The following is a 27,873-nucleotide window of genomic DNA, read 5'->3' on the forward strand; positions in this document are numbered from 1 at the left end:
AATTTAATTACAATAAATACAAATTGGCTTTTGAAGTTCCAATATATTGGAAGCATTTTTTAAGTAATATTTAATAGCATTTAAGCAGAGCCATATTATGTGTGAAGCCACTATTAGTATTTCTGTTTAATTTCTAGCCCACTGTCTCACCAGCTGCCATCAGAAAAGGCCAATATAAATAAAGAATTTAACGAAAAGAAAAACCGACTTCATACAAAACACTACACACACCGACACACACTGACGCACACTGACACCGACTCCAAATACAGCCATAATTATAACTACATTATATAATCGTAAATCGACTTTTCAACCGACTTCCAAAAGGAGGAGGTTATCAATTCGTCTGTATTTTTTTTTTTTTTTTTTTTTTTTTTTTTTTTTTTTTATGTTTGTTACCTCATAACTTTTTACTGGGTGGACCGATTTTGATAAATTTTTTTTTGTTTGAAAGGTAGTGCCTCCCGTGGGGTCCCATTTTTTTTAAATTTTTTTCCGACGATGGTATCCATATGAAAACGACATAAGTCTTAAATTTGCATTATGTATATGCGCGACAAATAGGTGAATAACTGAAAATCACGTTAACCAATTTTGATATTTCTTTTTTTATTATAAAATATATACTTCAAGGGTAATTTGGTGAAAGTTTGGTAAGGTTCTGAGCACAGGATCCATGACAAAGTAACGGAACGGAAGGGAACGGAACAATTTTGAGGAGCACGTTGGCGATACTCAGTCGAATCTTTTATTTATAGGTTATTTGGATATTTGAGTCACCTTCCGTAATGTGGTTATGTTTATGTAATTATCATAGTCGAATATTATAATCAACTAGCTACCCACCCCGGCTTCGCACGGGTGCAATACTGATACTAAATATACTACAGAATTTGTTTACTTACGACATCACATCGCAAACTTCTAAAATTGTCAGTGTTTCTTTACTATATTGTTCATGTATTATATACACAAACCTTCCCCTTGAATCACACTATCTTTTAAAAAAAACCGCATCAAAATCCGTTGCGTAGATTTAAAGATATAGGGACAGAGAAAGCGACTTTGTTTTATACTATGTAGTGATGGAACTCCTATACGGCTCGCAGTTAGGGTGCGATATGGGGCAGAATTTCTTACTATCTTTAATCAAATTCTGTGTATGTGATGTGATGTCATATGATGTACGAAATATAGTTGGTGTTTTTCAAAGTTTTTTTGCTGAGTTCGATTACAGCTCTTTCGAGGGATCCTTGTAGTTTACGCCGCGTGACGTATTAAATCCGCATTTTCGAAAGTCTATTTTTGCTTTATTCGCAAGTTTCCTTTGAAATTGTCCTCGAAGTAGTTTCTGACTCATATAAACGGAACGCTTAATCTATCCATATTAAAAAAAAATAGTTAGTCAACATCAGCTTCACTTAAAATCAAAAAATAAATAAAAATTTTAACAAAAAGAAAAACCGACTTCAAACAAAACACTATTTTAAAACAAATGAATATGTACGAAAAAGTAATAAAAATAATTGCGTATTCAACATATTTTTTAGAGTCTTCCTAAGTTAAATGAAATGAAAAATATTAGACTACTTAAAAGTCGATTAACGATTATATCATGTAGTTATAACTATTGTTATATTTGGAGTCGGTGTCAGCCAATAAAACCCTACATAACCCTACGTATATCTATCAAAAACCAATACGAGAATACTTTAACAAATATGTTTTTTACAAAGTACCTGTTACACAATAATATACTGGATCAATCAAGGGGCTCGTATCGCTTCTTTCTTTTGATTGTTGGGGCAAGGGCACCGTGGCTGACACCGGCTCTAAATATACCAATAACTATAACTACATGATATAATCGTTAATCGACTTTTAAGTAGTCTAATATTTTTCATTTCATTTAACTTAGGAAGACTCTAAAAAATATGTTGAATACGCAATTATTTTTATTACTTTTTCGTACATATTCATTTGTTTTAAAATAGTGTTTTGTTTGAAGTCGATTTTTCTTTTTGTTAAAATTTTTATTTATATGTAGTCTAATATTTTTCATTTCATTTTACTTAGGAGGACTCTAAAGATATGTTGAATACGCAATTATTTTTATTTCTTTTTAGTGCATATTTATTTGTTTTAAAATAGTGTTTTGTGTGAAGTCTTGAAGAAGCTTCACTAAGTAGACTAACTAATTTTTCTTAGCATGGATAGATTAAGCATGCCGTTTATATGAGTCAGAAACTACTTCGAGGACAATTTCAAAAAAACTTGCGAATAAAGCAAAAATAAACTTTCGAAAATGCACCTTTAATACATCATGCGGCATAAACTACTACAAGGTACCACCCTCGAAAGAGCTGGAATCGACCTCAGTAAAAAATCTTTGCAAAAGAGCTAATATATGTCGTACATCATATGGCATCATATACACAAAATTTGATTAAAGACTTAGATTATAAGAAATTCTACCACAAATCGCACCCTAACTGTAAGCCGTTTAGGAGTTCCATCACCACATAGTATAAAACAAAGTAGCTTTCTTTGTCCTTATATCTTTAAAACTACACAACGGATTTTGTTGCGGTTTTTTTAATAGATAGTGTGATTGGAAGGGAAGGTTTGTGTATATAATACATGAACACCATAGTAAATAAACACTGATAATTATAGTAGTTTGTGATATGATGTCGTAAATAAACAAATTCTGTAGTATATCTAGTATCAGTATTGCACCCGTGCGAAGCCGACCCGGTCGCTAGTTGATTATAATATTCCACTATGACAATTACATGAACAAAACCATGTTAATTAATTTTGAGTTATTCATCTATTTATCGCGCACATACATAATGCAAATTTAAGACTTACTCGTATATCATTTTTATATGGATACCATAATCAGAACTGGACTAAATTAAAATGAGACCAAAAGAGTAGCAAATATAAAAAAAATACAGACGAATTGATATTTTACACCTTTTTGAAGTCGGTTGAAAATAGTATTAATTTTAGCGAAATATTCTCAATAACAGCTCTGATTCTAGAAGTTGGAAGTGAGAACATTCCCATGCCTCGGAAGTAAAATTACTGCTGTACCTGAAACGATTTCCGGTCGTGTCGAATTTGCCGTCCCAAAAGGGATCTACTGTGGTTGCACACACCCTTATGGTCTATAGCATGTGCTGATTAGTTGGCTAGTCTCCGTTCAGAATAGTCACCGTTGCCAAAATCAGTTAAGATGTCATCAGAAGTATCTTCTTTATATCTTCACGTTTAAGCCAATAGCTGATCAGAGTGGTGGAATCAAGTGCAAATCTCCTCCTTCAAAATACAGGAGATCTTTGACAAGCAGTGTAACCTTTAAAGGTCAAGAGACTTTACTATTTTTCTTGAGTCATCTCTGTGATAGTTAATAAACGAAATCACTTCAAATTTTTTACTACATATAACCGTTAATAAATGGACATATGACCTTTCTCAATAACATTTGCTAACGGCCATGTAAGAACTTAGGTATTCACTACATTTCCTGCAATAAAAAGGTATGGACCATGGAATTTAATCCTAGATAATAAACACACATTCTGTATGTCATTTTAAATGTTTTGGTTTCCGGCATAAACCCTACTCACTACATTTTCTAACGTACTGTCCTATCATATACGAAATCTGTTAAATAAATCTTAGTAAGCTGAAAAGTTTACTGTGTTTAAGGTCGGTTTCTATTTGACGATTCAGTTGGTAGTTCTAAAGTTGCATTATTTTAAAATTTACTCAAGTAAATTATAATTATGTTTAGTTTTTCGATAGTATTCAAATACTATCGAAAAACTAAACATAATTGATTGATGAACATGGGCTCTCTTACAAATTGTATTTATTTAGTTTTTTTTAGTTTTCCAGATAATAGAAGCAGTTTTGCTGTGTAGTGTGAATGGCCAAAAAAACGATGTTCGATCGGAAGCTATATAATATGGGAATTTGATCGGTACGATTTTGCACCTTTGCCAATCTTTACCCCATAGATATTGTAATTCCTGGAAAGAAATAATCACACGGATCATGGAACTTATACCAAAATAGTGACCCGCCCCGGCTTTTCACGGGTGCAATACTGATACTTAATATATTACAGAGTTTGTTTATTTACGACATTACATGAGAAACTTCTAAAATTATCATTTTTTCTTTACCATATTGTACATATACATCCTACCTCTCAATTATCTCTATCTATTTAAAAAAAGACGCATCAAAATCTGTGTGCTATTTTTAAAGATCTATGCATACATATGGACAGACAGTGTTAAGTGACTTTGTTTTATACTATTTAATAAAGACACAGAGCGCTTTTAGAAGGTTTGAGTAGAAAATTGGTTTATTTGCTGATCTTCGTAGCGTCAATTTCATGATCTTGTGTTAAAACCTAATTTTATTTAAATTGTCTCCATTAATTGTTTATAGAATTATTTTTGTGATTTAAGTAATTATTTTGATTTAAAAATATTTAAATAATTATTTTGTTTATTAGAGACACCTGCAGTGAAAATTTGGAACTATCTATGTTTTGTAGCAAAAACATTTCGTTACTAATACGCATTCTGGGTAGTTCTTGAACCTAATAAGAGATGTCGCTATTTCAAATTGAATATATTTTAATACAATTCCGGTTTGATCGTTGTAAAATTGTAAATTAGATTATGATTTATCTAGCGAGATTGTGGACTCTCGAAAGATTATAAACCGTAACATACTGCTTACAATTTGACGTATCATTTTTGGGGATTACAATCTATCGAAGTGAGTTTCAAGTAAATTGTAAAAACTTTATCTAACTTGCTTGAACCTACAGTATCAATATCTGTGTTGACCACCTACTATCCTACTATCCATTTGCACTTCCGCCTATATGGCGTAAAATAACAAAAATAAAACTACAATGTTATTTATATGAAATAGATTTAATTCTGCAACGTACACCATTCTTACGCAACTAAACAGGTAAAGATTAATAATTATTTACAATTTTATTATAATTTTAAATTTCAACAAAACAAAACTTTTTTAAGAAACAATTTAAACGTAAAATGAATTTGCATCCGTCTTGGAAAAAAAACTTAAGATAGTTGTTTTAATTATGTATTAAATGGCTTGTAGTCCTCCTGTAACAAAACAAAACATATTGTGTATTTTAAATTTACATATAGTTAGAGATAGATTTATAACATATTCCTAGTCTAAAGACATAAATTTCTTCTTTTTTTTATTTTATTCGGGAAACAAACAGTACAAATTAACATAATTAAAAAAAACATAAAATATAAATCATTGACCAATAAAGTTTCCACAATTAAATAATACATAGAATAATGCGAGCAAGTAAATTACAATTAAAAAAAAAATCTAGTACATTAAATAAAAAGTAATATCATATAAACAGAACTTCTTGATTTACACCTTAATTATACGCGTGGGTATACTTGTAGTCGAACAGACACAATAAAGTTTGATTCAATTATAAAGGCCGTTCTTTTTATTTAAATCTATTTAAAAAGAGACAATTAATTTTATTTTTTAAATAGCGTCCCTTAAAAATGATTATCATCATCAGCTAGCGTCATGATGAATTCTACAAAATAATTGTATATTTATCTGAATACTTAATTGGGAAAATTAAACTTAACAAAAATTTAATCAAATTTAAATTACTAAAATCGCTTGAATCAAAAGGTAAAGATGTCAATCGGTAATTATAAGATAATTTTTGAATGCCTTTTTAAATTCATGAATATTAGTGAAATAGAAAGTAAATTTTTTTGTAAAAGTCGTAAGTTAAATGAAGTTTATGATTTTAGTCTTATTTTATAATCGTACAATTAATTTATTTATACTCGTATACAAAACATCACTGTGCGCCATAATACTAATAATATAATTGTATCATATATTCATAAAAAAAAACAAATTTAAATCGACTTCCTAAATCAGAATAATTGAAAGAAAAGTGTTTTAACATTTAAATAAAGCTACAAAAAAACTTTTTGATGTTTTTTTTATATTCATGTCGTGCTGGGCGGTGAAGGTAAACATCGTGAGGAAATCTGCATGTGATTAATATCATTGATATTCTGCCACATGTGCATTCCACCCGCATTTGAACAGCGTCGTGGAATATGTTCCAAGCTCACTCCTTAATGGCCATGTTATTTTACTTTTTAAAAACAAAACTAAAAAATACTCGCTTAAGTATTGAGGCAGAAAATCACCAATACAATTGAATATGCATAATTACCGAGTTGTAGAACCACCATTTTCGTATTTCCTCGTCGGTCGCAGCTGGTAATAGTTCGTTTATTTCAGGCGCGTCTTGGTTAACTTTGATGTGGTCGTAACTATTCTACAATAAAGGAACAAATATAAAGATGAGTTTTTCATGTAATTGTATATGTCGGCGCGAAACCACGAATTTAAGAAAAACACGTGTCCAGGAATGATTATTTTAATAATAATAATAATTAAGAACTGTTTAATTGTTAAATTAATAATTTTTATTGAATTGTGAAATGTTAAATTAGACTGAAATATTTTAATGTTTGTAAACAACTGTTATCTTGAGTGAATAAGTCTACCCACCTATTTTTGTTATAAAATATCATGCGCCCGCCGGTATCGACAGACTTGGTCGAGCCGTCGGATCGATCGGACCGTCTCATATTGGAATAAATCAGAGAGGATTATTTCCTGAGTTTTATTTCATACCACCGAAGATGGTTAAAGATCGAAACCCTGACACTCGTGACGTCAGCGTAGCTGACGTCATGTTTTTTTACAAAACCAGCTCGGAAATGCCTGCTCCGTTATATACTTTCAATTAGTTTTTGAGCACGTGAAACAACTGTCCAGTGAGCCCAGTTATTAGAACAAGGTAATATGTCTATCGATTCGATCAGTATCTACATAATCAAAATCAAAATATACTTTATTCAAGTACTTTTGAATCGTCATTTAACAAGTATATTAAATGTACCACCGGTTCGGAAAATAGGTTCTACCGAGAAGAACCGTTATGAAACTCAGTAGTTAATCCTTTTGGACATTTAAAAATACAGTCCTGTTAGTTAAATACATTAATTGTATATGTATGTAATTTATATCCTGATTGGAAGTCAACAAGTATTGATTCCACGTTTTTTGGTGTTTATAATCCATCAATCCGTTTTAGAATCCCATGATTGGATGAACCTTTCCCTTCACAAGAGTAAGCTCATTCCCAACTCATTAGCCACAGGTGGCCCATTTATTGGCTGTAGTTAACTCTTAATATTACCTCAGCTCCGTGTAGTGAAGTACGGTATAAGGTAGAATAAGTTTTAGTGAATTCAATTCAAATGTTAAGAGTAGACGAACCGAATTGACATATCAAATGAGATAATTTAACTCGTATTTAATTAAAGGCTTATTTTGAAAAAGTCCTATAACCAAGGAAGAGAAAACCTCCTGATGAACCCTTTGCCATTTAACATACCTTTGACTGCAGCAACCACTCAATTTTCTTAGTCTTTTCTGACTCCTCCGAATTACGCTTTTCAGAATTTTCATTTAAAATCTCATGCTCTTTTGAGGCGCTTGATTGTTCCCAACGATTATCATTATCATTTTTGTTTCGTAGAAACATTTGGTTTGACTGACAAAAGTAGATTGATAATTAATATTGTTGTATAAATTATTATAGATCTCTATATCTTTACTATAGATATTTTATGTATATATATTTATTGTTATCTTTGTATTGTGTAATATTATATTATGTATTTATAATATAGGTAAAGTGACTTAAAATTACTGTGCCCCTTCCATATACCTATGTAAATATGGTCCTCTGCCCAAAGGTTGCCTGGAAGAAATCGCTGCTTAGCGATAAGGCCGCCTGTTGCACCTCATGCAACTTTTGTATGGCAAAAATGTAATATTTAGTTTTAAGTTTGGGTGAAATAAAGAATATATCAACTGATATCGTGACTCATATAAAAAGTTTTCTATAATCAGAGTTAAGACGGATATGCTTGTAACTTTTAGGAATTACACCATCACACATAAATGGCATAACTGTATTCAAATAGGCTTTTACAAGCACTTTTGAGTCGTCATTTAACAACAATATTCATTGAAGCTACCTATGTTCGGAAAGTAGATTCTACCAAGAAGAACCGGCAAGAGGCAGTTAAAGTCAAGGTTGAATATTTTAATGTTATATCGTTTGCAGATTATTTTATCTGATTGAATATGGATTGAATCCTCGCGTTATCGCTTTTACTTAATCGTTTTCAATTCGAAGCAATGGATGGAGGAATAGAAATGCTAAATTATTCTTATCTAAATAACTTGGCGATCCTACGTCCTTGATAATGCCTTAATTTTGTATTAAGAACTTTTCGGTGTTTTTTTTTTTTTCAAAGTAAATAGTCTATGACTTACCGGTTTCTCGTCTTCATTTCTAATAATATAATTAATATTATTTATACATTTTGATCCGTATTTGTAGTTATCATTTAACTTTATAAGTCTTGTACGATAAAGATAGCTTATAGTTTTAAAAGGGCTATTAGTTTAGAAAAGATAACGAAATGAAATTAATATTTATAAATGAAGGGGCTTAAAACATTTAAAGATACTACTAAAGAGATAAATATTTTTTGCATTCAGTTAAAAATGGGAATTGACTTTCGATAGATAGATAAAAAAAATTTGATAAACTATATTTTTTCAAGGAACGTTTACTATAGAAAAACAATTGACTTTTTTAAGTGATTAAATATGTATACGTATATATAATCTAAAAAGATGAAAATGAACTTCAATTAAACTTACAGATAATAGGAAGTACGCTCCTCATTATTAGCGTCATTCTGAAAAGTACACATTCAAGTATTATGTTTCCGTTCGTCAATTTTTGTGTATGTAATATTTGCCGTATTGTCATTAATATGACAACCAGAGAACAAAAAAGCCACTAGTCAAGAGTCAGGGTCAGAGTGTTTTCAGATCAGTTGCTGCGTAAACTTTGGCCACGATACTGCCTTTCCAAAAAGTGCTCAGTGGACTTCAACATTAAATGTTTAGTAAAAATAATGTAAAGTAAAGTAAAAGCCTGTAAATTTCCCACTGCTGGAATTAGGCCTCCTATTCCAATAGAGGGCTTGGAGCATATTCCACCACGCTGTTCCAATGCGGGTTGGTGGAATGCACATGTGGCAGAATTTCGATAAAATTAGACACATGCAGGTTTCCTCACGATGTTTTCCTTCACCGCCGAGCACGAGATGAATTATAAACACAAATTAAGCACGTATATATATAGTGGTGCTTACCTGGGTTTGAACCAGTAATCATCGGTTTAGATGCACGCGTTCTAACTACTGGACCATCTCAGCTCTAAAGTGTTTAGTGAATTATTGTAATTTGTGATTTTTCGTGTCATTTGTGACTATTTAAAAATATAGTGACTTTGATGAAACATTGTCTCATTTTACATGACACCCGTGTACAATATATCATCGAAGACGTATTTTGTTACATTTTGGTCCAAATATCCTAGATATTTTTTGTTTATTTATAAATTATTCGTTTGTATTAGATTATAAATTATTCGTTATGTTCATTAGATTTAAATCAACATTGAATTTAATCAAATTTATTAAATAAGATAAATTATAGATCATATCGATCACACATCAGAACGCCTGAGCTCAAAGACCTAAACACTATTCCTGTGAAAACCGTATATATGGATGTTTCACCCAAAAAAATCACAGAAATTAACATGTAGCGTATATCTATATATCGTGTTACACATATTTCAATAACGCCGTCACTTTACTAAGATGTTCCACAAATTTGAGTGACCAAACAATCTAAAGCAGAAACAGTATTCAGCTAAAGTTCCAAGAATTTCGAGTTTATGTAACGAAGCGTGATTCACATGCCTTCTCTTGTGTACGAATTTATGTACACGAATGTGGACAATGTTTAACTTGTAGCGAATACTTGGCTCTTTGATGAATGGTCGGATTTTGCTTAAAATAAACTACTCTAGAAGTTTACGTGAATCATGCACAAATTAGACCTAATTATTTTTATGACGGTAGGTGGATTAGCAAATTTGTTACCTGATTCAAATCCACTTGAATCACTTACCATAGCCATAAGTGTTTTATGAAATACCAAAGCATCTTAAATCTTAAGTACTTCATATTCTATCCCTTATGCCTGTAGTTACACTGGCTCACTCACCATTGAAATCAGATTACAACAATACTCGATATGGATATGGATAGTTTGGTGGTATTATTTCATTCGTTCAATCGTTAAATCTATTAAATGTTGTAAACAAATAATACTACAGAATAATAATAAAGCGTCCATATTCTGGAATAGTTGAATGAAATATGAAATGTTTAAATTTAATAATTCTAAAAATTTTTCGTAACGAGTTAAAAGCCCGTACATCTTTTTGAAACCTCATTTTGTGCGAAATTTATGTTATTCTCTTAAGATATAAAAATTATTTCATATAAATGAATTTATAATGAATATAAGTGTAAACGTTTTATAAAAAGAAAACTGTGTAAAATGTTAATCATTAATAGTCAATAACAAAGTTTGTCATCTCTGATCTGATAGATCTTGTTATTAAACACGTGTTATCTATTATATCACAATTCCGTCAAGAATTTTTAACTAAGAAAACTGTCATAAATGTGAGCGAGCTAGAAACTTACCGATTCATTTTCATTTAAAGTAGCAACGAAGACTTTCAAGCTGTGGAAAATTTTAACCATTTTTAAGTTCAACCCTCCATTCTCCAGCAAACGAAGGAATTTTAAAATAAAATAGCGTCAAAAGTGAATTATAATTAAGCCTTACCCTTTGAGCGGTATGTTCAACCTTTTTAATATCTTTAGAAGCTTATTTTTTGCGTTTTCCTTTCGCTCCTGAAGATAACATTAAATTAAAAATGCCTTTAAACTTACTACACAGTCTTTGTTTAAGTGAAATTCATTTTCGTAGCATTATCTTATACATAGTAAAAGTAAGAATGAAAAAGAAAAAAAAAGGTTTAGCCATTAAATGTCCCGCTGTTGGGCAAAGACTTCCTATTCCCAAGCAAACTTTTGGATCTTATCTCATCACGCTTTACCCGTAATTTTGATGGATACATATTTGGCACATATTTTGTCACGTGCAGGTTTTCTCACGATGTTTTCCTACACTGCCGAGTACGAGACGAGTTATAAATATGAAAACTCAATGGTGCTTGCCCGTGTTTGAACTCGTGTCTCCGTCTAAGATGTGTTCGTGCGACTATAATATCTCATAACCCTTAATATCGTTCGAAGTCTTCTTCCAAAAGAAGTGATGATTGTGATTATTATTTGTATCAAAATCCAAATAAACTTTATTTGAGTGGGCTTTTACAAGCATTTTTGAATCGTCATTTAAGAATTATGTGAAGCTACCGCCGGTTCGGAAAGTAGATTCTACCGAGAAGAACCGGCGAGAAACTTAGTAGTTACTCCATATACAATAATATACGAAAATATGTATTTTGTTTTATTTTTTTAAAGTGGCAAATAGTTCAGCTGATGGTAAGTGATTACTATTGCCCTTAGACATTGTTTCTGCAAGAAATAGGAACCATTATTTACATCATCAATTCGCATGTGACATTGGCAAAATAATCTGTGCATTTTTGGCACACATAAAACCCAAAAAAATTCATCATCAATGCGTTACCAAGCTTGGGAAGTGAGATACTATGTTTCACTGTAGTGGACTACCTGATGGAATATATGGTGAGATGGTCAGTTGAGGATGCCTATCGTGACGGACTTGCACAAATCAATACCACGTCTTATTCTGGGAAACCGCTTTCACAGAATTACAACGTGAGCTATATTGTATCATGCTTAAAATTTGATCGATAATGATAGGTCTTTTTTATAATTGTGTTAAAAGTTTTTTTTTTTGATAAATTTAATTAATATATCAAATAACTCACCAAGTCCAGAACTGCAGATTCTAATTTAAACCTTAAGAGATTTTAATTAAATGCTTAATGAAGTGTAAAATGTTTTAGTGAATTTATTTTCGTTATAATTTATAATTATTTAGCCGTTCTTATTTTATGTTTACATTTATTCCATCGCGGTTATGCTGGAGCAATATCTTATAGGGAATATGCAATAAACATCGCGTATTATCAGTTAATTAAAAAAAAATCTAATCACTTTTATTTTTTATAACCAAGTTGGAAGGAGTAAAGAGCAAGTGAGTGTAAATCCGAATGGCCAAAAAAAAAACATGATTAACTACCTTTGGAACATCTTGGTGGGTTAAGATTTAGTTTGGTGACCTTGTTATTTAAACATTGAAAGAGGGATGAAACTTATTTACACTATTCCTTATTTTTTTGATAAATCGTTAAAGTAATAGCATTGTTTAAACAATCACAAGACATATTAATTTTACCTAGGTCTTCCTTGTGTATTTTTTCCCTTTAATGGGACCACCTGTGTGAAAAACATTACTAATTGAGATTTTACTTTAGAAAAGAATTTCGTTATCAACCACGTACCAGAGTTAAAATTTCCTTTCCGAATGTGCTGTAAAACTGTTTTATGTTTTGGTGAAAGTAAACGAGCCATTGCAGATAAAAAGGATTATCGAATCTTTTAATGAGACTGAAAATTCTTTTAGTTGTTTAACTATTCGCATCAGGCAATCTAATTTCAAAGGTCAATGACATTTTAGGTGAAATAATTATAATATGCAATAATACTATGCTGTAAGCGATAAATTTCGAGCATTCCTCGATAAATGGCTCATGACAAGTATATCCCAAAATAAAATCAAGCCTATCAACAGATGGTTTAGAACAGCGGACACTTCCAATTGTCTATGTGATAACATATACATGGTAATCTATTTATCTTTGCAATGATAAGCAAATATAATAAAAAAATACAATATATTTACCATAAAATAATCCGCTGGAGTTCGTCGAAATCCGGAATAGAGTGTTCTTTCATTTCTACCATCATATCTAAATAAATAAATATTAAAATTAAAAGACAAAATAACAGTAAAAGAAGATGTTCAAGTCTTTTTAATGTATATGCTATAGGTTATTTTTGTGCATCTCTTTCAATTTCAACTAGCATCAACGTAGTATGGTAAAATAATTTCGATATCGTTTATACCCTTTACCTATCTGTATTTTAATTGAAAGATAGATAAAGATAAAAGAGACAGAGAGATGCAGACAAAAAATCCAAAAGATACCGTCTCCTTAAGTGTAAAAGCAACATTTATCGAATAAGCTATTCGTATAAATACAGAAAAACAAGAGGATATAAGTAAATCTCTCGAGTATATATTATAACGTGCCTCCATGCGTCACTGGGACTGACATTCGATTTACGTTAAGTGTATCCATTATACATATACAATGTTGCTATATTTTCTTCGTAGTTTTACAAGCTTTAATTGTACAATAATTCCAGTTTCATGCTATGTTTATACACGTTTGTAACTCCATAGCTGTTTAATGTTATGGCCTAGAGTAACAATTACTGTTAGCTTCATTAAGGATAGACTATTTAACAGTGAAGTAATTATGCAAAGTAGACTAGTACTTACTGAGATAAGTTCATTAGACTAAATAAACTTTTCAGCACTATGGAATAATATGGAATAATATGCATATAATGGATGATTCATAAATGAAACTTATCTTCAAAAATAACACGGTAAAAATCTACTTAATTTCACATCTGCTAAGATTTTAAATTACTTGTCATAATTTTTGGACTTTACTGTAAATTATATCAATCACATTATTTAGAAGACTTCCATATATTATTTTGTCAGGCGTACCTTATGCCCAAATTATCGATATTGCCGTAAACACCAGCTCCATCTTCCAGTTCTTTATGAGGGAATTTCACGGCTGACTTTAACATACCCAATGATGGTTTTAAAAGTGTGTGTCCTGGTAAAATAGGTTCTGCTTCGGGGAGATGACTAGCTCGTGATGGTACTCCGAGTATCGATGATAACTCTCGAGGATCGAACTGATAGAATCTTCTCTGGAGATATAAAAATATATGTGATTTATATGCTGACTAAGTCGTTTAGTTTAGGGTTGAATTTTCATCTTCTAAAATATATTTCGCCAAATTTAAAAAAAGTCTACTAAGTATATATTTCGGATATGACTGGAGACGATTGTTAAGAATGCCAGATTTATCAAAATCTCTATTAAAGTTGAACTTTGTGAAGATCTAAATTATTTTTAAATCGAACATTGAAGATGTTTTCAAAGGACTGTCAAAAATTAGGCTCCACAAAGCGGATGGAATCTCAGAAGATTAAAGGTCATGATATATGACAAAATAATTATATGACGAAAATCTGTACTCACTAATGGTTGGTAATCATTTGCCAGTCCTTGGCTATGTAATTTCGAGTTCTGTAAATGATATTCATATTTATCATAACTACGTGTAATATATGTTTTGTTATGTCCTTACCGCTATCTATATTTTAGCAATGTAAGAAATATTATCTATTCCTTACATGGTCTATGGTTCCAACTGTTGACTTCCAAGCAGGATATATTAATTTAAATAATTGTATTAACTAACATGACTTTGTATTTTTTAAATGTTGAAAAAGAGTAACTACTGAGTTTCTTGCCGGTTCTTCTCGGTAGAATCTACTTTACGAACCGATGGTAGCTTCACTTAATTGTAAAATGACGATTCAAAAGTGCTTGTAAAAGCCTACTTGAATAAATTTTATATTGATTTTGATTTTAACTACTACTAAGATGGACTGAGATGTTATGTAGCTTATGTTTGTTTAACTGGTACCACCGTTTTTCTTGCACTGGAATCTTTTCAGTACATGTGAATACAACATATCAATATTACTTGAAATCATTCGTGATGTAATAAATATTATTCTGAAAAACTTGTTTGATATTACAACTTATATCGATATTAAATGTATTTAAGGAAATTGTATAAAATGGTCCGTAACTAAATAAATCTTACAGCTATATGTTCAAGTTGTCTGCGCCAGCTGACGCCATCACAACGGAATATACACTGAAATAGAACTCAATTATAATTATACTCTTAGACAAAATTTAACTTTAAATTGGATTTTTAACAACGAGGTTTAGACACTCGATTATTGTTATTAGATTTTCAAATCCATCCAATGAAATATAACTATGAATTCGCATGTCAAGGAATTACTTTCTCGTACTGAATAATACAAAATTACTTGATTAAAAAACAAAGTTTGATGATGGCCGTAAAATTAATAACAAGTATAAGTATTCTGTTCGTTCTCATGGTGTACTGGTAACTATGATACCAAATGCTAAGTAATAACCTCTGAGCCCAGACATGGCATATATTTAAACGATTTCTTACATAATCAATGCGTCGCCACAATGGCATTTGAGCATTTCGAATGTGAGACGTTACAAATTTGTCCCTCGTACTACAACTATACTGGTTTTTTTACCCTTTACCAGAAGAAAACAATACAAAGTATTGCTTGCAGATAGAGTATCTGTTGAGTTGTTGGTAAGCACAAAGCCCTGCCACCAAATACAAACTGTATTTCATAGATGTGTCACGTAAATGTTTACAATGTACTGGTCTAGTATATGTATGTCGGTATGTCTTTTTTTCTATAACGCGTCGTATATCATTGATATTGCATTTGAATTTTGTACTAAATAATTTTATAATATTCGGTTTATTTTGTATTCGAGTTTCTTGTCATTTCTTACGTATAAAATACGCTTAGAACTAATTATTGCATCGCATAAGATGCTGTCTTTATTTAGCAAATTAATTAGATGCACTCCGTAAAAAAACCAAGCAGCTATCATAAATATATTTTAATGGTAAAATTCCAGTTTCTAAAAACGTTTAATATCTCGGTCTAAGCGATATTGAAGATTTCCTAGAAGATTAACACAAAAGTATCCCGCAAAGGTTTCCATTTGATTTACTCTCATAACCTAGAAAATACAATAACTCACGTTTATTATGAGAAAAAGTTTTATATGCTTCTCCATACCCGCTTAAGCCCGTACTATATTACGATTCTATTCAAACTAAAACAGACATCCAAAGATTTCTTATAACGTTCAATGCAGAACCATTAAAAGTCAAATACCGTGAAATAGCATCCATGCTATTGGAAATTAAATTTAAAGAAAATGGTATTCATTGGTCAATATACGCTAAGTTAGATAAAACATCTTATGCTTGGATTTCTGCCAAACTTCGTAGACAATTTCGATTTGATGAGTAATGTTAGTGTTGAAAAAAGTTCAGTAGGAATGGTTGAGTTTGATGAAATGTTAATAGAAGCTACTAAAAGTAATTTACAGTTATTATTGGTTGGTTATTATGTTGAGCAATCAAAACCTTCTAATCTTAATAACTTTGTGAATGCGAAAATTTTAATGTAGTATATTTGAACTAAATTTGTTATAGAATTAGATTATACTCTGAAATAGTACATGTGTCACTTTTTCCCGGAAAATATAACTAATACCTACCAACCCCCTCTCTCCCTTTCTCTTCTCCTAACACCTGGTAAAGCCGTGGTTAGCTATCTATTTACATTTCATCTACCGAAATCAAGTTTTATATTATGTTTTATACTTGGTGGTAGGGCTTTATGCAAGCCCGTCTGGGTAGGTACCACCCACTCATCAGTTGTTCTACCGCCAAATAGCAGTACTCAGTATCGTTGTGTTCCGGTTTGAAGGGTGAGTGAGCCAGTGTAACTACAGGCACAAGGGACATAACATCTTAGTTCCCAAGGTTGGTGGCACATTGACGATGTAAGGAATAGTTAATATTTCTTACAGCGTCATTGTCTATGGGTGATGGTGACCACTTACCATCAGGTGGCCCATATGCTCGCCCGCCAATTTATAACATAAAATAAATATGTTTACCAGAAAGATCAACTATCTAGTTTCTTGCCGATTCAATATCAGAATCTACATCCCAAGCTTTGCATTGAATAAAATCCTGTGAATGTGTCATAAGTTGAGAATAGGTGCTTGAATAAAAATTATTTTGATTTAGATCTTTGACTGCGGTATGGCAGAGTGTTGTATCTACATAAATAAATATTCATATGAAATACTTTTAAAGCATTTCACTGCACACACTTCACGCAATATTCCGACGTGTCAGCGACGTGTAATGCATGTGCATAATTTAAGCTTTAATATGATGATGCCCCAGTGGTTAGAATGCGTGCATCTTAATTGATGATTGCATGTTTAAATCCAGGCATGTACCGATGATTGTTAATGTGCTTAATTTGTGTTTATAACTCATCTCGTACGCCGAGTACGAGTATGAAGAAAAACATCGTCAGGAAACCTGCATGTGTCAAATTTAATAGAAATTCTGCTACATGTGTATTCCACCAATCCGCATTGGGACAGCGTGGTGGAATATGTTCCAAACCATCTCCTCAAAAAGGGAGAGGAGGCCTTAGCCCAGCAGTGAGAAATTAACAGGCTGTTGTTGTTGTTGTTGCTTCCATGCGAGTTGGGGGATTTAATCTAACTCATGGCTTTCTCATAAAAACTGTATGGTTCTTGCTTAGGTTTAAATATGCATTTATAAGCAGCGCTATTGTCCATGTGCGAAGTGGGTGGTGGGGAACGGCAAATCGATCGTAGCGCACGATGTGGCAGAAATGTGAATTCATTCTGGGCTGTCATGTGTCGAATTGCTTTATTTTCATAAATTCCTTTATAATTTTAAGTACATACTGTGTCGTAAATTGTAAAAACAATGAGAAAAACAGTTCGTGCAAGTTTTATTCGTTTCCAACAATGATATTCTAATAAACAGATATGTTATATCCATACTAAGCAACAGAAAAAAGTGTGCCGCGCCGGGGACCGTTTATTTTAGTTTAGTTTTACATATCGTTACAAGTAAAAAGGATAGCTTGATAAAAATTAAAGTAAAAGGGATAACTAGGTGTTTTAATTACGCAAAACGTATTACTACGTAATGTTGTCTTAAATTTTCGCGATTATTACACATTTAAATAAAACTAATTATAACGGATGAATCGCGTATATTAATTATTTTTAAACATCCCGACGTTTCGAGCACTTTGCAGTGTTCGTGGCCACGGTCTACCCGTGACCACGAACACTGCAAAGTGCGATTTTCGACTAGTTTTTCAACGAAATTGAAAAAAAAAAGTATAAAAAGTGAGTGTGTATATTATACAAAGCGATTTACAATACATTACATTTGCTGCTGCTGTTCAACAGCAGTGGGGAAAACCCAGCACTCGACAATTTGTCCAAAATAAATCTTTGCTGTAATGTCCACTTTGATGTCGGAAACCAATAATGTTTTAGTAAACAGATATGTTATTAACGCGCAAAAAGTGAAGATTAGAAAACGTCCCAATTGGGACGTTTGCCTTTAGTCGTTTTACGTAGTAATACGTTATAATACATCATAATTACGTAGTAATACGTTTTGCGTAATTAAAACATCTAGTTATCCCTTTTACTTATTGTTTTTATCAAGCTATCCTTTTTACTTGTAACGAAATTTAAAATACACAGTCCCCGGCGCGGCACACTTTTTTCTATTGTTTAGTATGGATATAACATATCTGTTCATTATGTAATAGGTATGTACTCATATTGTGTTTCCCATAAATTTAGTTTTAAGTCTCTTTTTTAAAAACGACGGGCTTCCATACAATTTGTTTGGAAACCACATTTCAACCCCTTAAGGCTAGAATTTCCAAAATTCTTTCCTTTGTGGGTATCCATTCAATAAAACGATCCTACTCACATAAGGCTTGAAATTTGTATGGAAGTCTGCCAATACTTAAATTAGAAACAAGAAACTTCAATTCAGATTAATAGTTATATATTTAAGCGTTACTGGAACAAAAACAAGAAAACAATGAAATATTTATGGTTGCATATTTATTTTTATTAATAATTGGTTGTTATATTATTGTATTAGATCTGTCCACTCGTATACCGTTTTGTCATTATTATTGTCAATTATTTATTTCCGAGTCGATGTTGTAAGGAATTGCTGTAAATAAAAAAAACAACGTGTGATTAAAATTTAATTATTATCGTTAATTATATAATATCAAATAAAGCATAAATCACTACGTAGTATAAAACAAAGTCGCTTTCTCTGTCCCTATATCCCTATGTAAGCTTAAATCTTTAAAACTACGCAACGGATTTTGGTGTGGTTTTTTTAATAGACAGTGTGCTTTCAGAGGAAAAATTTAGTATATAATACATGGAAAATATTGTAAAGAAATATTTAGTATCAGTATTGCACCCGTGAAGCCGGGTCGATAGTATAAAATAAAAACGTTCGATTCGAAGATTGAAATCAATAAGTTTATTATTTTCAATTTCGGTTTCATTAATTCATCGCATTTTTTTTTTACATGACCGTTTCACAAGCCTATCAGGGCCAATCTCACTCTAAGAACTAGTGCGCACTGGTAACTTTTGTCACGGTGACTGTTTCGTCACTCTTGTCAAATCCGTGAATATGTACAGATGTTGACAAATGTCACCCAATTGTCACTCAATTGTAACGTCGTAACGTGCGCGCACCTCCATACATATTCATGGACTTCATGGACTTCATGGGTTTCTTGTTCTAACGGTTACTTACGATCATGGCCGCGGTGATGGTGTTTCAGCTCTCCTAAAGACGTCTCTGCAACTTCCGTCCCCATACTGTTGACCCTCAGGACAATTCATCGGTACCGTTATAACGTTAATTATACCCTGTTGAGCAGTGCAAAGAAATATTTGAAACAGACATATATAGACAGATAGTGTTGAAGGGATTGAAACATTTGAACTAAAGACACATACGAATATAAATAAATAAATATGAGACGACATCACATACATTACTCTGATCCCAATGTGAGTAGCTAAAGTACTTGTGTTATGGAAAATCAGAAGTAACGACGGTACCACAAACACCCAGACCCAAGACAACATAGAAAACTAATGATAATCTACATTGACTCAGCCGGGAATCGAACCCGGGACCTCGGAGTGGTGTACCTATAAAAACCGATGTCCACAACACTCGACCATGGAGGTCGTCTAAATATACATGATAATTGGGGACTCCTCGAGGAAACCTGGGTTAAATAATTTGACATGTTTTTTTTTTAATAAATAGAGTGATTCGAGGGGTAGGTAATACATGGACAATATAGTAAAGAAATACTGTCAATTTTAGAAGCTTCTAATGTAATGTCGAAAATAATTAAATTCTGTCTTGTCAATTTAGTATCAGCTTTGCACCAAAGCGAAGCCGCGATGGGTCACTAATATAAAATAATTTATAATAAATGAAATAACCATAAAAAATAAATATCGATACATTTGAATTGTTTGTAAATGAGATGAATATTTTGGAATTTGATATAATCAGTATAACGAATTAATATAGAAAAGAATTCATATACTATTATCATACAGACGGTGTACTGGTATGGATGGTATGGATGATTGCAGGTTCAAACCCAGGCAGGCACCACTATATGTATGTGCTTAATTTGTGTTTATAATTCATCACGTGCTCGGCGGTGGAGAAAAACATCGTGATGAAACCTGCATGTGTCTAATTTCATCGAAATTCTGCCACATGGGCATTCCATGCATTTTTGTCATGTTCTATCCACTTTAACATTTCAAATCACTTGATTATTGATAATAATCGCATTTGCTATTTAACGGGGAAACTCTGCTAGCATTCTTGCCACCATCCCACGCGGTTAAGATATATACAGTAACTTTTTGTTAATTCATATTCGTATATATTTAAGTATTTAATGTTATTAAGTCCTATTTCAATAAATAATGTTTTATCGCATATAATTAAATCTACTTAAAGAAATTATATAAAAAGATTCTTAAAATATTTCTCACAGATTCATGATCTTTATTATCTTGTTGAGGTTTAGGACTGCAGTTGAAGCCATCAAAAAGAAGTACAAACTGAAAGAGAAATCCGTTGCGATTATATTGAAACAAAAAATAATATTCATGTTGAATTTTTACCTATACAGAAACAGCCGTTGCTAATACAACGGCTGTTTCTGTATAGGTAAAAATTAAGTAAAAATTAATAAAGCAAGATGTCGGTATAAAATTATATATGGCGATTTTCATTTGTTTTTTCAAATAAATAAAAAAACTATCGTATCTTAAAATAGTTTATAAAAATGATTTCGTTCATATACAAAATGTACTTCAGACAATTCTCATAGAATAAATAATACGTAATTAAACTCTGCGTGTATAAAACGATACAACTGCATGAAACTTTGTCCATTATATATTAATTTTAGTAAAGTTAAGTTTCGTCTTCCATATTTTTTTTATGAAAAGTTAGACATGCAAATATATATATAAATATATACCTGGTGGGCGTGGTGGTGGATAATCACCACCGACTTCACCTCTAACTTTGAGAACTAAGACGTCAGGTCTTTTGTGCCAGTAGTTGTGACACTGAGTCACCCATCAAACCGGAATACAATAATACGGAGTACTGCTGATGGCGGTACGATATCTGATGAGCGGGTGGTACCGGATGAGATGGGTTTGTACAAAGATCTACCACCAAGAAACCTTCGATAAAATCTTTCTAACGCTCAAAGATTTATGAAATAGGACCAATATTTTCTCAAATTAGCACGCTCGAATAAACAGACTCATCAGCCTTACAATATTAGTATATACATTAGTTAACACCGCGAAAGTATTCATTTGATTTACGTTATTTTTTTTATGTTATAGGTAGGCGGACGAGCATATGGGCCACCTGATTGTTAGTGGTCACCATCACCCATAGGCAATGACGCTGTAAGTAATATTAACTATTCCTTATATCGTCAATGTGCCACCAACCTTGGGACCTAAGATGTTATGTCCCTTGTGCCTGTAGTTACACTGACTCACTTACCCTTCAAACCGGAACACAACAATAATGAGTACTGTTATTTGGCGGTAGAATAACTGATGAGTGGGTGGTACCTACCCAGACGAGATTACTCAAATCCCTACCACCAAGTTATAGGGATTTGTGCAAGCAAACATTATGAATGTGAAAGTAACTCTGTCCGTCTCTCTTTCACTTCAAACTAATGAACTGAATTTGATGAAATTCGTTATGAAGCTAACTTGAACTTCAAGATAGGACTTTTTTTTTCTAAAACGTGATAACCAGTCTCTAAAAATGGAGGCCTCTGAAAATCTGTGCTGGGTTAATATTATGCCAGCTTCAACCAACCAGGTTGTCCATTTCGGATGCCACACCACTTTACAGTTAATTTTTGTTAATTTATAATTTTTTCTTTCTTTGTGTTATCATAATAATGCAATTCTCATTTTACATCTAATTATGTTTAATAGATATAGATTAAATAGAATTAGATGCAAAATATTTTAGTAAGTTAGTTGTCATTTCTTTTTTCTCTTCTTGTTTTTACTCATGTGGTGTGATCCAGATAAAAACTTTATCTATCTATCTATCTATCTATAACGAGAGCGAAACCGCGGGAAATAACTACTATATAAAATAGAGCAACTCACGTTTATTATGAGGAAAAGTTTTAAACGCCGTTCCATCTCTGCTCACGCTCAGAGGATATTATTCTGTTCCTACTACAAGCGAATGTTTATTTATAGCCTTCAAATACCGTGAAATTATGGCGAATTCATGCTATTTCACGGCATATTATTATATTTAAAATGAGAAATTGAACTTGATATACTTTCTATTAAAAAAAACCGCATCAAAATCCGTTGTGTAGTTTTTAAGTTATAGGGATATAAGGACAGAGAAAGCGACATTGTTTTATACTATATAAAGATAAAGTATGTGAAAAGTAAAAAAAAAACCTTTGCAAATTACATATTGTAATCAGTATTATTGATATTTATTAATATTAATAAGTAGAAGATCTTCTAGAAAAAAACGAATGCGAGCGAAAGCGATGTATAGAATGTCAATTTTTCGATTCCAAGTAAGAAAAAATATCTGCAAAATCAAAGAATGCGGTGTTTTGAATTACTAAGTTTAACTCTGTAAATTGAATTACTTTTATCATCGTCATTATCTTGTACTTGTACTTCGCAAGTTACGATTTCTGAACTATAACATTATATGTGAAATATTTTAGAATATTGTCTATTTTCTTTAGATAAGCTATGCTGTATAAATCAAAGAAATGTATTTAAAAACTTTACAATTTTAAATAAATAATTCTAAAGTTAAATAATACACTAATATTATACATATTTAGTATAGATAGTCCTCAATTTCTTTGATCGGGTAACTCGTCGGTTACAGGACGTATACTGACAGTATTTTCCATTACTACCCTTTTTACAATAAGCAGCCGTCATTACTATTGTTATGTTCCGAGTTTAAGGGTGAATGACCTTGCGTGGCTATATGCATGAGGGATATAATATCTCTGTTCCTAAGGTAGCTAGAACTGTTAATATTTCATACGATAATACCAATGGCCGTGATGACTACTTACCACCAGGCGACCCATTTGCTCAGCCTTTTTTTTTTTTTTTTACGCTGGAAAAACGCTTTACGCGCTTCCCCCACGTGATGGAAAGTGGGGGGGTGTGTGGGACTCCCCGGTTTCCTGAACGCCTAGTGCGCCCAGGTCCACCGGGTTTACCCACTAAAAAACCCTCTCCGTCTTTCGGAGGGCGCCACGGGATCGCTTACGCATGCTACCGTGACGCCCTGACGGTCGGCCTGCCTATGCGGCCCTCCAATACCTAGAGGGGGTTCCCAGGGTACTGAGACCCCCCTGGTCCCTGCGGCGCCTATTGGGGCGGGAGGAGAAAGTGCGCGTAGCGCCTCTTCCTCCTCCCCGGTCTTCTACGGCGGAGCGGGTCTGCAGCGGCGTCCTCTTCCCGCTCCCGCTCCGCAGCTTCCTTCTGCGACATCACGCTTTCGCAGAAGGAGCGCATCTCCGACCAACACGTCTCGCTGCCGAGCATTTCATTGACGATGCTCGACAGCGAGAGGTCTCCGCCCATAGACGCCGCCAAGGAGTGCCTCTGAGGCCCCCACGCGGCACACTCACTCAGGGTGTGGTGCGCCGTGTCTACTGGCGCACCACACTCGTGGCAGGAGGGTGACACCTCCCGCCGCGCTATTCCGTGCAGGTACTTACCGAAGCATCCGTGCCCGGTAAGTACCTGCGTCATCCTGAAGGTGAGCGTGCCCTTCTTCCTCGCGACCCAACGACTCAAGTGGGGACGTATCGCCTCCACTGTCGCCAGGCCCGCCGTTGGTGACCCCAGGTCCTCCTGCCATCGGGCGATCAGGGCTTGCTGGGCTAGAGCCCTGATCCGCCCGACCTCCGCCGACCCTGGACGGACGCCGCGGTTCCTCGCCTCAACCCGGAACCGGTACACCTCCGCGAGCACCTCTGCCTGGAGCTCCCAGGGCGGATCGCCCGCGAGAAGTGTCGCCGCAGTCCACGACACCGTACGGTACCCTCTGACGCCTCTCACCGCTATGACCCTCTGCGGCTTCCGCAGAAGGGCCCGATTGTCAGCGGTGAGGGCGTCGATCCAGATCGGGGCACCGTACAGCGCCATCGACCTCACTACGCCGGAGTACAGACGCCGGCATAGCGATCCCGGCCCCCCCACATTCGGAAGGAGGCGGCCGAGAGCGGCGACGGCGTTGATGAGCCTCGGGCCGAGGTGCACAAAGTGCTGCCCAAAGCTCCATCGACCGTCCAGGATGAGGCCCAGATACTTCATCTGGGCCTGTACCTTGATCACCGTCCCCCGGACGGTGATGCTCGCCCCTCGTGGGGGTCCCTTCCGAGGACCGTGGAATAGGAGGGCCTCCGTTTTAGATATGGAGACCCTCAGGCCCAGCATTCCCATACGGTCCACGGTGAGGGCCGTTCCGACCTCGGCAAGGCGAGCTGCCTCCCGAAAGTCCGGCCCAGTCGCCGTGACGAGGGTGTCGTCGGCGTAGCACAACACCCCCATCCCGGGTAGGACGGGAGCTCGTAGGAGCCAGTCGAAACCGACGTTCCACAGAATTGGGCCGAGAACCGACCCCTGTGGAACGCCGCAGCCTACCCGATGCCGGACCTCCAACCTCCCGTCGACCCCCGCCCAGAGGACCTCCCTGTCCTGGAGGTACGCCTCCAGCAACCTCCTCAGATAGGTCGGCACCCCATGGTATCGGAGTGCCTCCCGTATCGTCTCGAAAGGGAGACTGTTGAAGGCGTTCGCCACGTCAAGCGACACCGCCAGGACGACCTGCCCCCGGGCCACCGCTTCCGTCGTCCGAGTCTTCAGGGCGTCCAGGGCGTCGACCGTCGACCGGCCCGCCCTGAACCCGAACTGAGCCTCTGAAAGACCCGGACCGACCTCCTCGAGGTGCTGAACGAGACGGGCTGCGAGGATCTTCTCGAAAAGTTTTCCCGTCTCGTTCAGCAGTACTATTGGCCTGTATGCTGAGGGGGAATCTAACGGCCGACCTTCCTTCGGCAACAGGACCAATTTCCCTTCTTTCCAAGGCCTCGGAAACTGCCCGCTGCACAGACACTCGTCGAACAGCTCCCGAAGCCTTACACCTAGGAATTCCAGGGCGTCGCACAGAACACGCCCTGGAACCCCGTCCGGACCCGGCGCCGTGTTCTTGGCCCTCAGACGACTGAGAGCCATCTCCATCTCCCGCTCCGTGATCAGTGGTGGAGCCACTGCGTCTTCGATCACGGAGCGGGGAGCCATCTGCGAAGGGACATGCTCGCCTGGATGGGGAAAGAGTTCCCCAACCAGGCGTAGGAGGAGTTCCGGTGTCATCGTCTCGGTGACGGGGGCGCCTTGATTGCGGAATTTCCCGCGTACACCGCGGTACGGGCGCCCCCACGGATCTCGATTGAGACCCGCTAGAAGCTCCTCCCTGGCCTTTTCCTTGGCCTTGCTTATCGCCAGCTGCAGATCTTTTTTCAACTGACGATAAGCGTCCAGCATCCGTCTCTCCAGTTCCATGTCGAGACCGTTGCGCCTTCGACATCGGACGTAGGCCCTTCGCGCCCGGCAGCACGTCGCCCGCAGGTCGGCGATTTCGGGCGACCACCAATAGACGTGCCGGCGCGGAACCCTGCGCCGGGTCCGAGGCATGGCCGCATCGCAGACCTCCTTGAGGGAACTGCGCATGCAGCCCGCCAGCTCCTCAGCGCTGGCGCCCTCCCTCCTCCCCGCGGAACCCCATCGTTGCACAATGGCGGCCTCCTTGACCAGCTCTCGATCGACCTGGCCGAGAGACCACCTCGGCAGCGTGGTCGGTACCCTCTGGGGTTCCGCCGGCCTGCGAGAGGTGGAGATCTCGAATCGGATGTATCGGTGATCCGATAGGGTCTCCACCTCCTCCTCCACTCTCCAATCGACCACTCTGCGTGCTATTGCAGGGGTGGCGAACGAGACGTCCACCACGGAACCTGCCCCCTGTTGAGAAGGGACAGGTCGGAGAGCAGGGCCCACACCTGGACGGCCCTCCCTCGCGGGTTCGTGACGGGGTTGCCCCAGGCACGCGACTTCGCGTTGAGGTCTCCGAGAACCATTATCGGTTTCGGCGACTGCCTAGCCACCGCAGCTCTGACTAAGCCGAGATATGTCTCGAACTCAACCAGGCTGCGGTTAGGGGAGAAGTACGTACCGACGACGACGTATTCCCCCCACCCAACCACTACGTAGCCCGAGCCCCTCTCGATGAGTGAGAGGGGGGCCCCGTTTCGCTTCTCGTGAGGACCACCACGGTGTCGTCCGAGTCCCCAAGCCAATGAGGCAAGGGAGGGACGAAATAGGGCTCACAGGCCACCGCCAGGTCTACCTGCCACTCCGCCATCGACTGCAGCAGCAGGTCCTGCGCTCCGGCGGCGTGGTTTACATTCGCTTGGAGGAAACTCAGTTGTCCGTGCATTTTTTGGTTCGTTGAGCTTCCTCCGATGCCTGACGGCTACATTCACTTGCGGCGGTCCTGGTTCCTTGGACCGACTTGCCTTTCGTGTGGGGAGGGTTGCAGTCCTTTCCACCCATCGAATGCCCTGAGGGCCTACCAGCCTCTGCACAAACTGCGCAATGAGCTGCTGCAAAGCACGTCGGTGCCAGGTGTCCTGCACCTCCACACCTGTAGCACAGCGAACTCCTGTCGACTTTTGACGGGCAGAGGGCTCTCGTGTGCCCGAGACCAAAGCACCGAAAACAGCGAAGAGGTTGCTGCTCCAGGACCCTGACCCTAGCAGAGCTCCATCCCACTAGGAGCCTTCCGTTGGTGGCCAGGGTCTTAGCCGTCACCGTTGGGCACTTCACAGTAGCCATGCCCACTCCCGCAGGACCAATGCCGACAGTCCCGACCCGGACAGAGTCAACTTGGCAATTACCAACCCTGGCTATGGCTGCGGCCAGCTTGGTCTTTGTGACGGAGTCGTCCAGCCCCGTGATCCTCAACTCAGTCATCCTCACTGGTAGAACGACGTTGGCCACTCCATCCAAGGCGACGCGGAGCTTATCGGCCAGACGCCCAGCCTGCTCCTGGCTTTGCGACTTGGGCAGCTCCAGGACCCTAGCGCCGGTGGCAGCGCGGCGAATTTTTATGCCCTCCCCAATGCCTAGCTGCGCCAGGTCAACGCTTTGCTCGGCCTTTTCTAGCACCT

At 36.5% G+C, this 27,873-nt stretch overlaps 1 protein-coding gene and 1 long non-coding RNA gene across 3 annotated transcripts; both read right to left on the reverse strand.

Annotated features, from left to right (window-relative positions):
• Window positions 1-4,951: 4,951 nt before the first annotated feature.
• LOC124541764 lies at window positions 4,952-16,214 on the reverse strand. Of its 2 annotated transcripts, XM_047119715.1 has the most exons (14): window positions 16,133-16,214; window positions 15,126-15,179; window positions 14,492-14,539; window positions 13,945-14,156; window positions 13,045-13,111; window positions 12,538-12,578; window positions 12,068-12,098; window positions 10,933-11,000; window positions 10,788-10,827; window positions 8,878-8,915; window positions 8,485-8,503; window positions 7,535-7,693; window positions 6,302-6,406; window positions 4,952-5,171 (listed from the first exon to the last, which is right to left on the reverse strand). In XM_047119715.1, the coding sequence occupies exons 1-14, from the start codon at window positions 16,166-16,168 to the stop codon at window positions 5,145-5,147; spliced, it is 945 nt and encodes a 314-aa protein (XP_046975671.1). In that variant the 5' UTR covers window positions 16,169-16,214; the 3' UTR covers window positions 4,952-5,144. The 2 variants fall into 2 exon arrangements, with proteins under 2 accessions (XP_046975671.1, XP_046975677.1); XM_047119721.1 differs by lacking the exon at window positions 14,492-14,539 and having other exon boundaries at window positions 16,133-16,197.
• A 2,853-nt stretch (window positions 16,215-19,067) lies between these two features.
• On the reverse strand, window positions 19,068-22,836 carry LOC124535481. Its single transcript, XR_006966814.1, has 4 exons — window positions 22,754-22,836; window positions 21,086-21,154; window positions 19,809-19,924; window positions 19,068-19,202 (listed from the first exon to the last, which is right to left on the reverse strand). It is a non-coding gene; the product is annotated as an uncharacterized LOC124535481 (long non-coding RNA).
• Window positions 22,837-27,873: the final 5,037 nt, after the last annotated feature.

This window comes from Vanessa cardui, chromosome 2 (genome assembly GCF_905220365.1).
Source record: "Vanessa cardui chromosome 2, ilVanCard2.1, whole genome shotgun sequence".
NCBI lineage: Eukaryota > Metazoa > Arthropoda > Insecta > Lepidoptera > Nymphalidae > Vanessa > Vanessa cardui.

Excerpts from the sequence above, each read along its gene's own strand:
- LOC124541764 (XM_047119715.1), bottom strand. The coding sequence starts at position 16,168 with ATGGAGAAGCATATAAAACTTTTTCTCATAATAAAC. Across the intron at positions 13,112-13,944 it reads ATCGATAATTTGGGCATAAG|ATATGATGGTAGAAATGAAA; the intron begins GTACGCCTGACA and ends TTATTTATTTAG. Across the intron at positions 5,172-6,301 it reads AATGGTGGTTCTACAACTCG|GAGGACTACAAGCCATTTAA; the intron begins GTAATTATGCAT and ends GTTTTGTTACAG.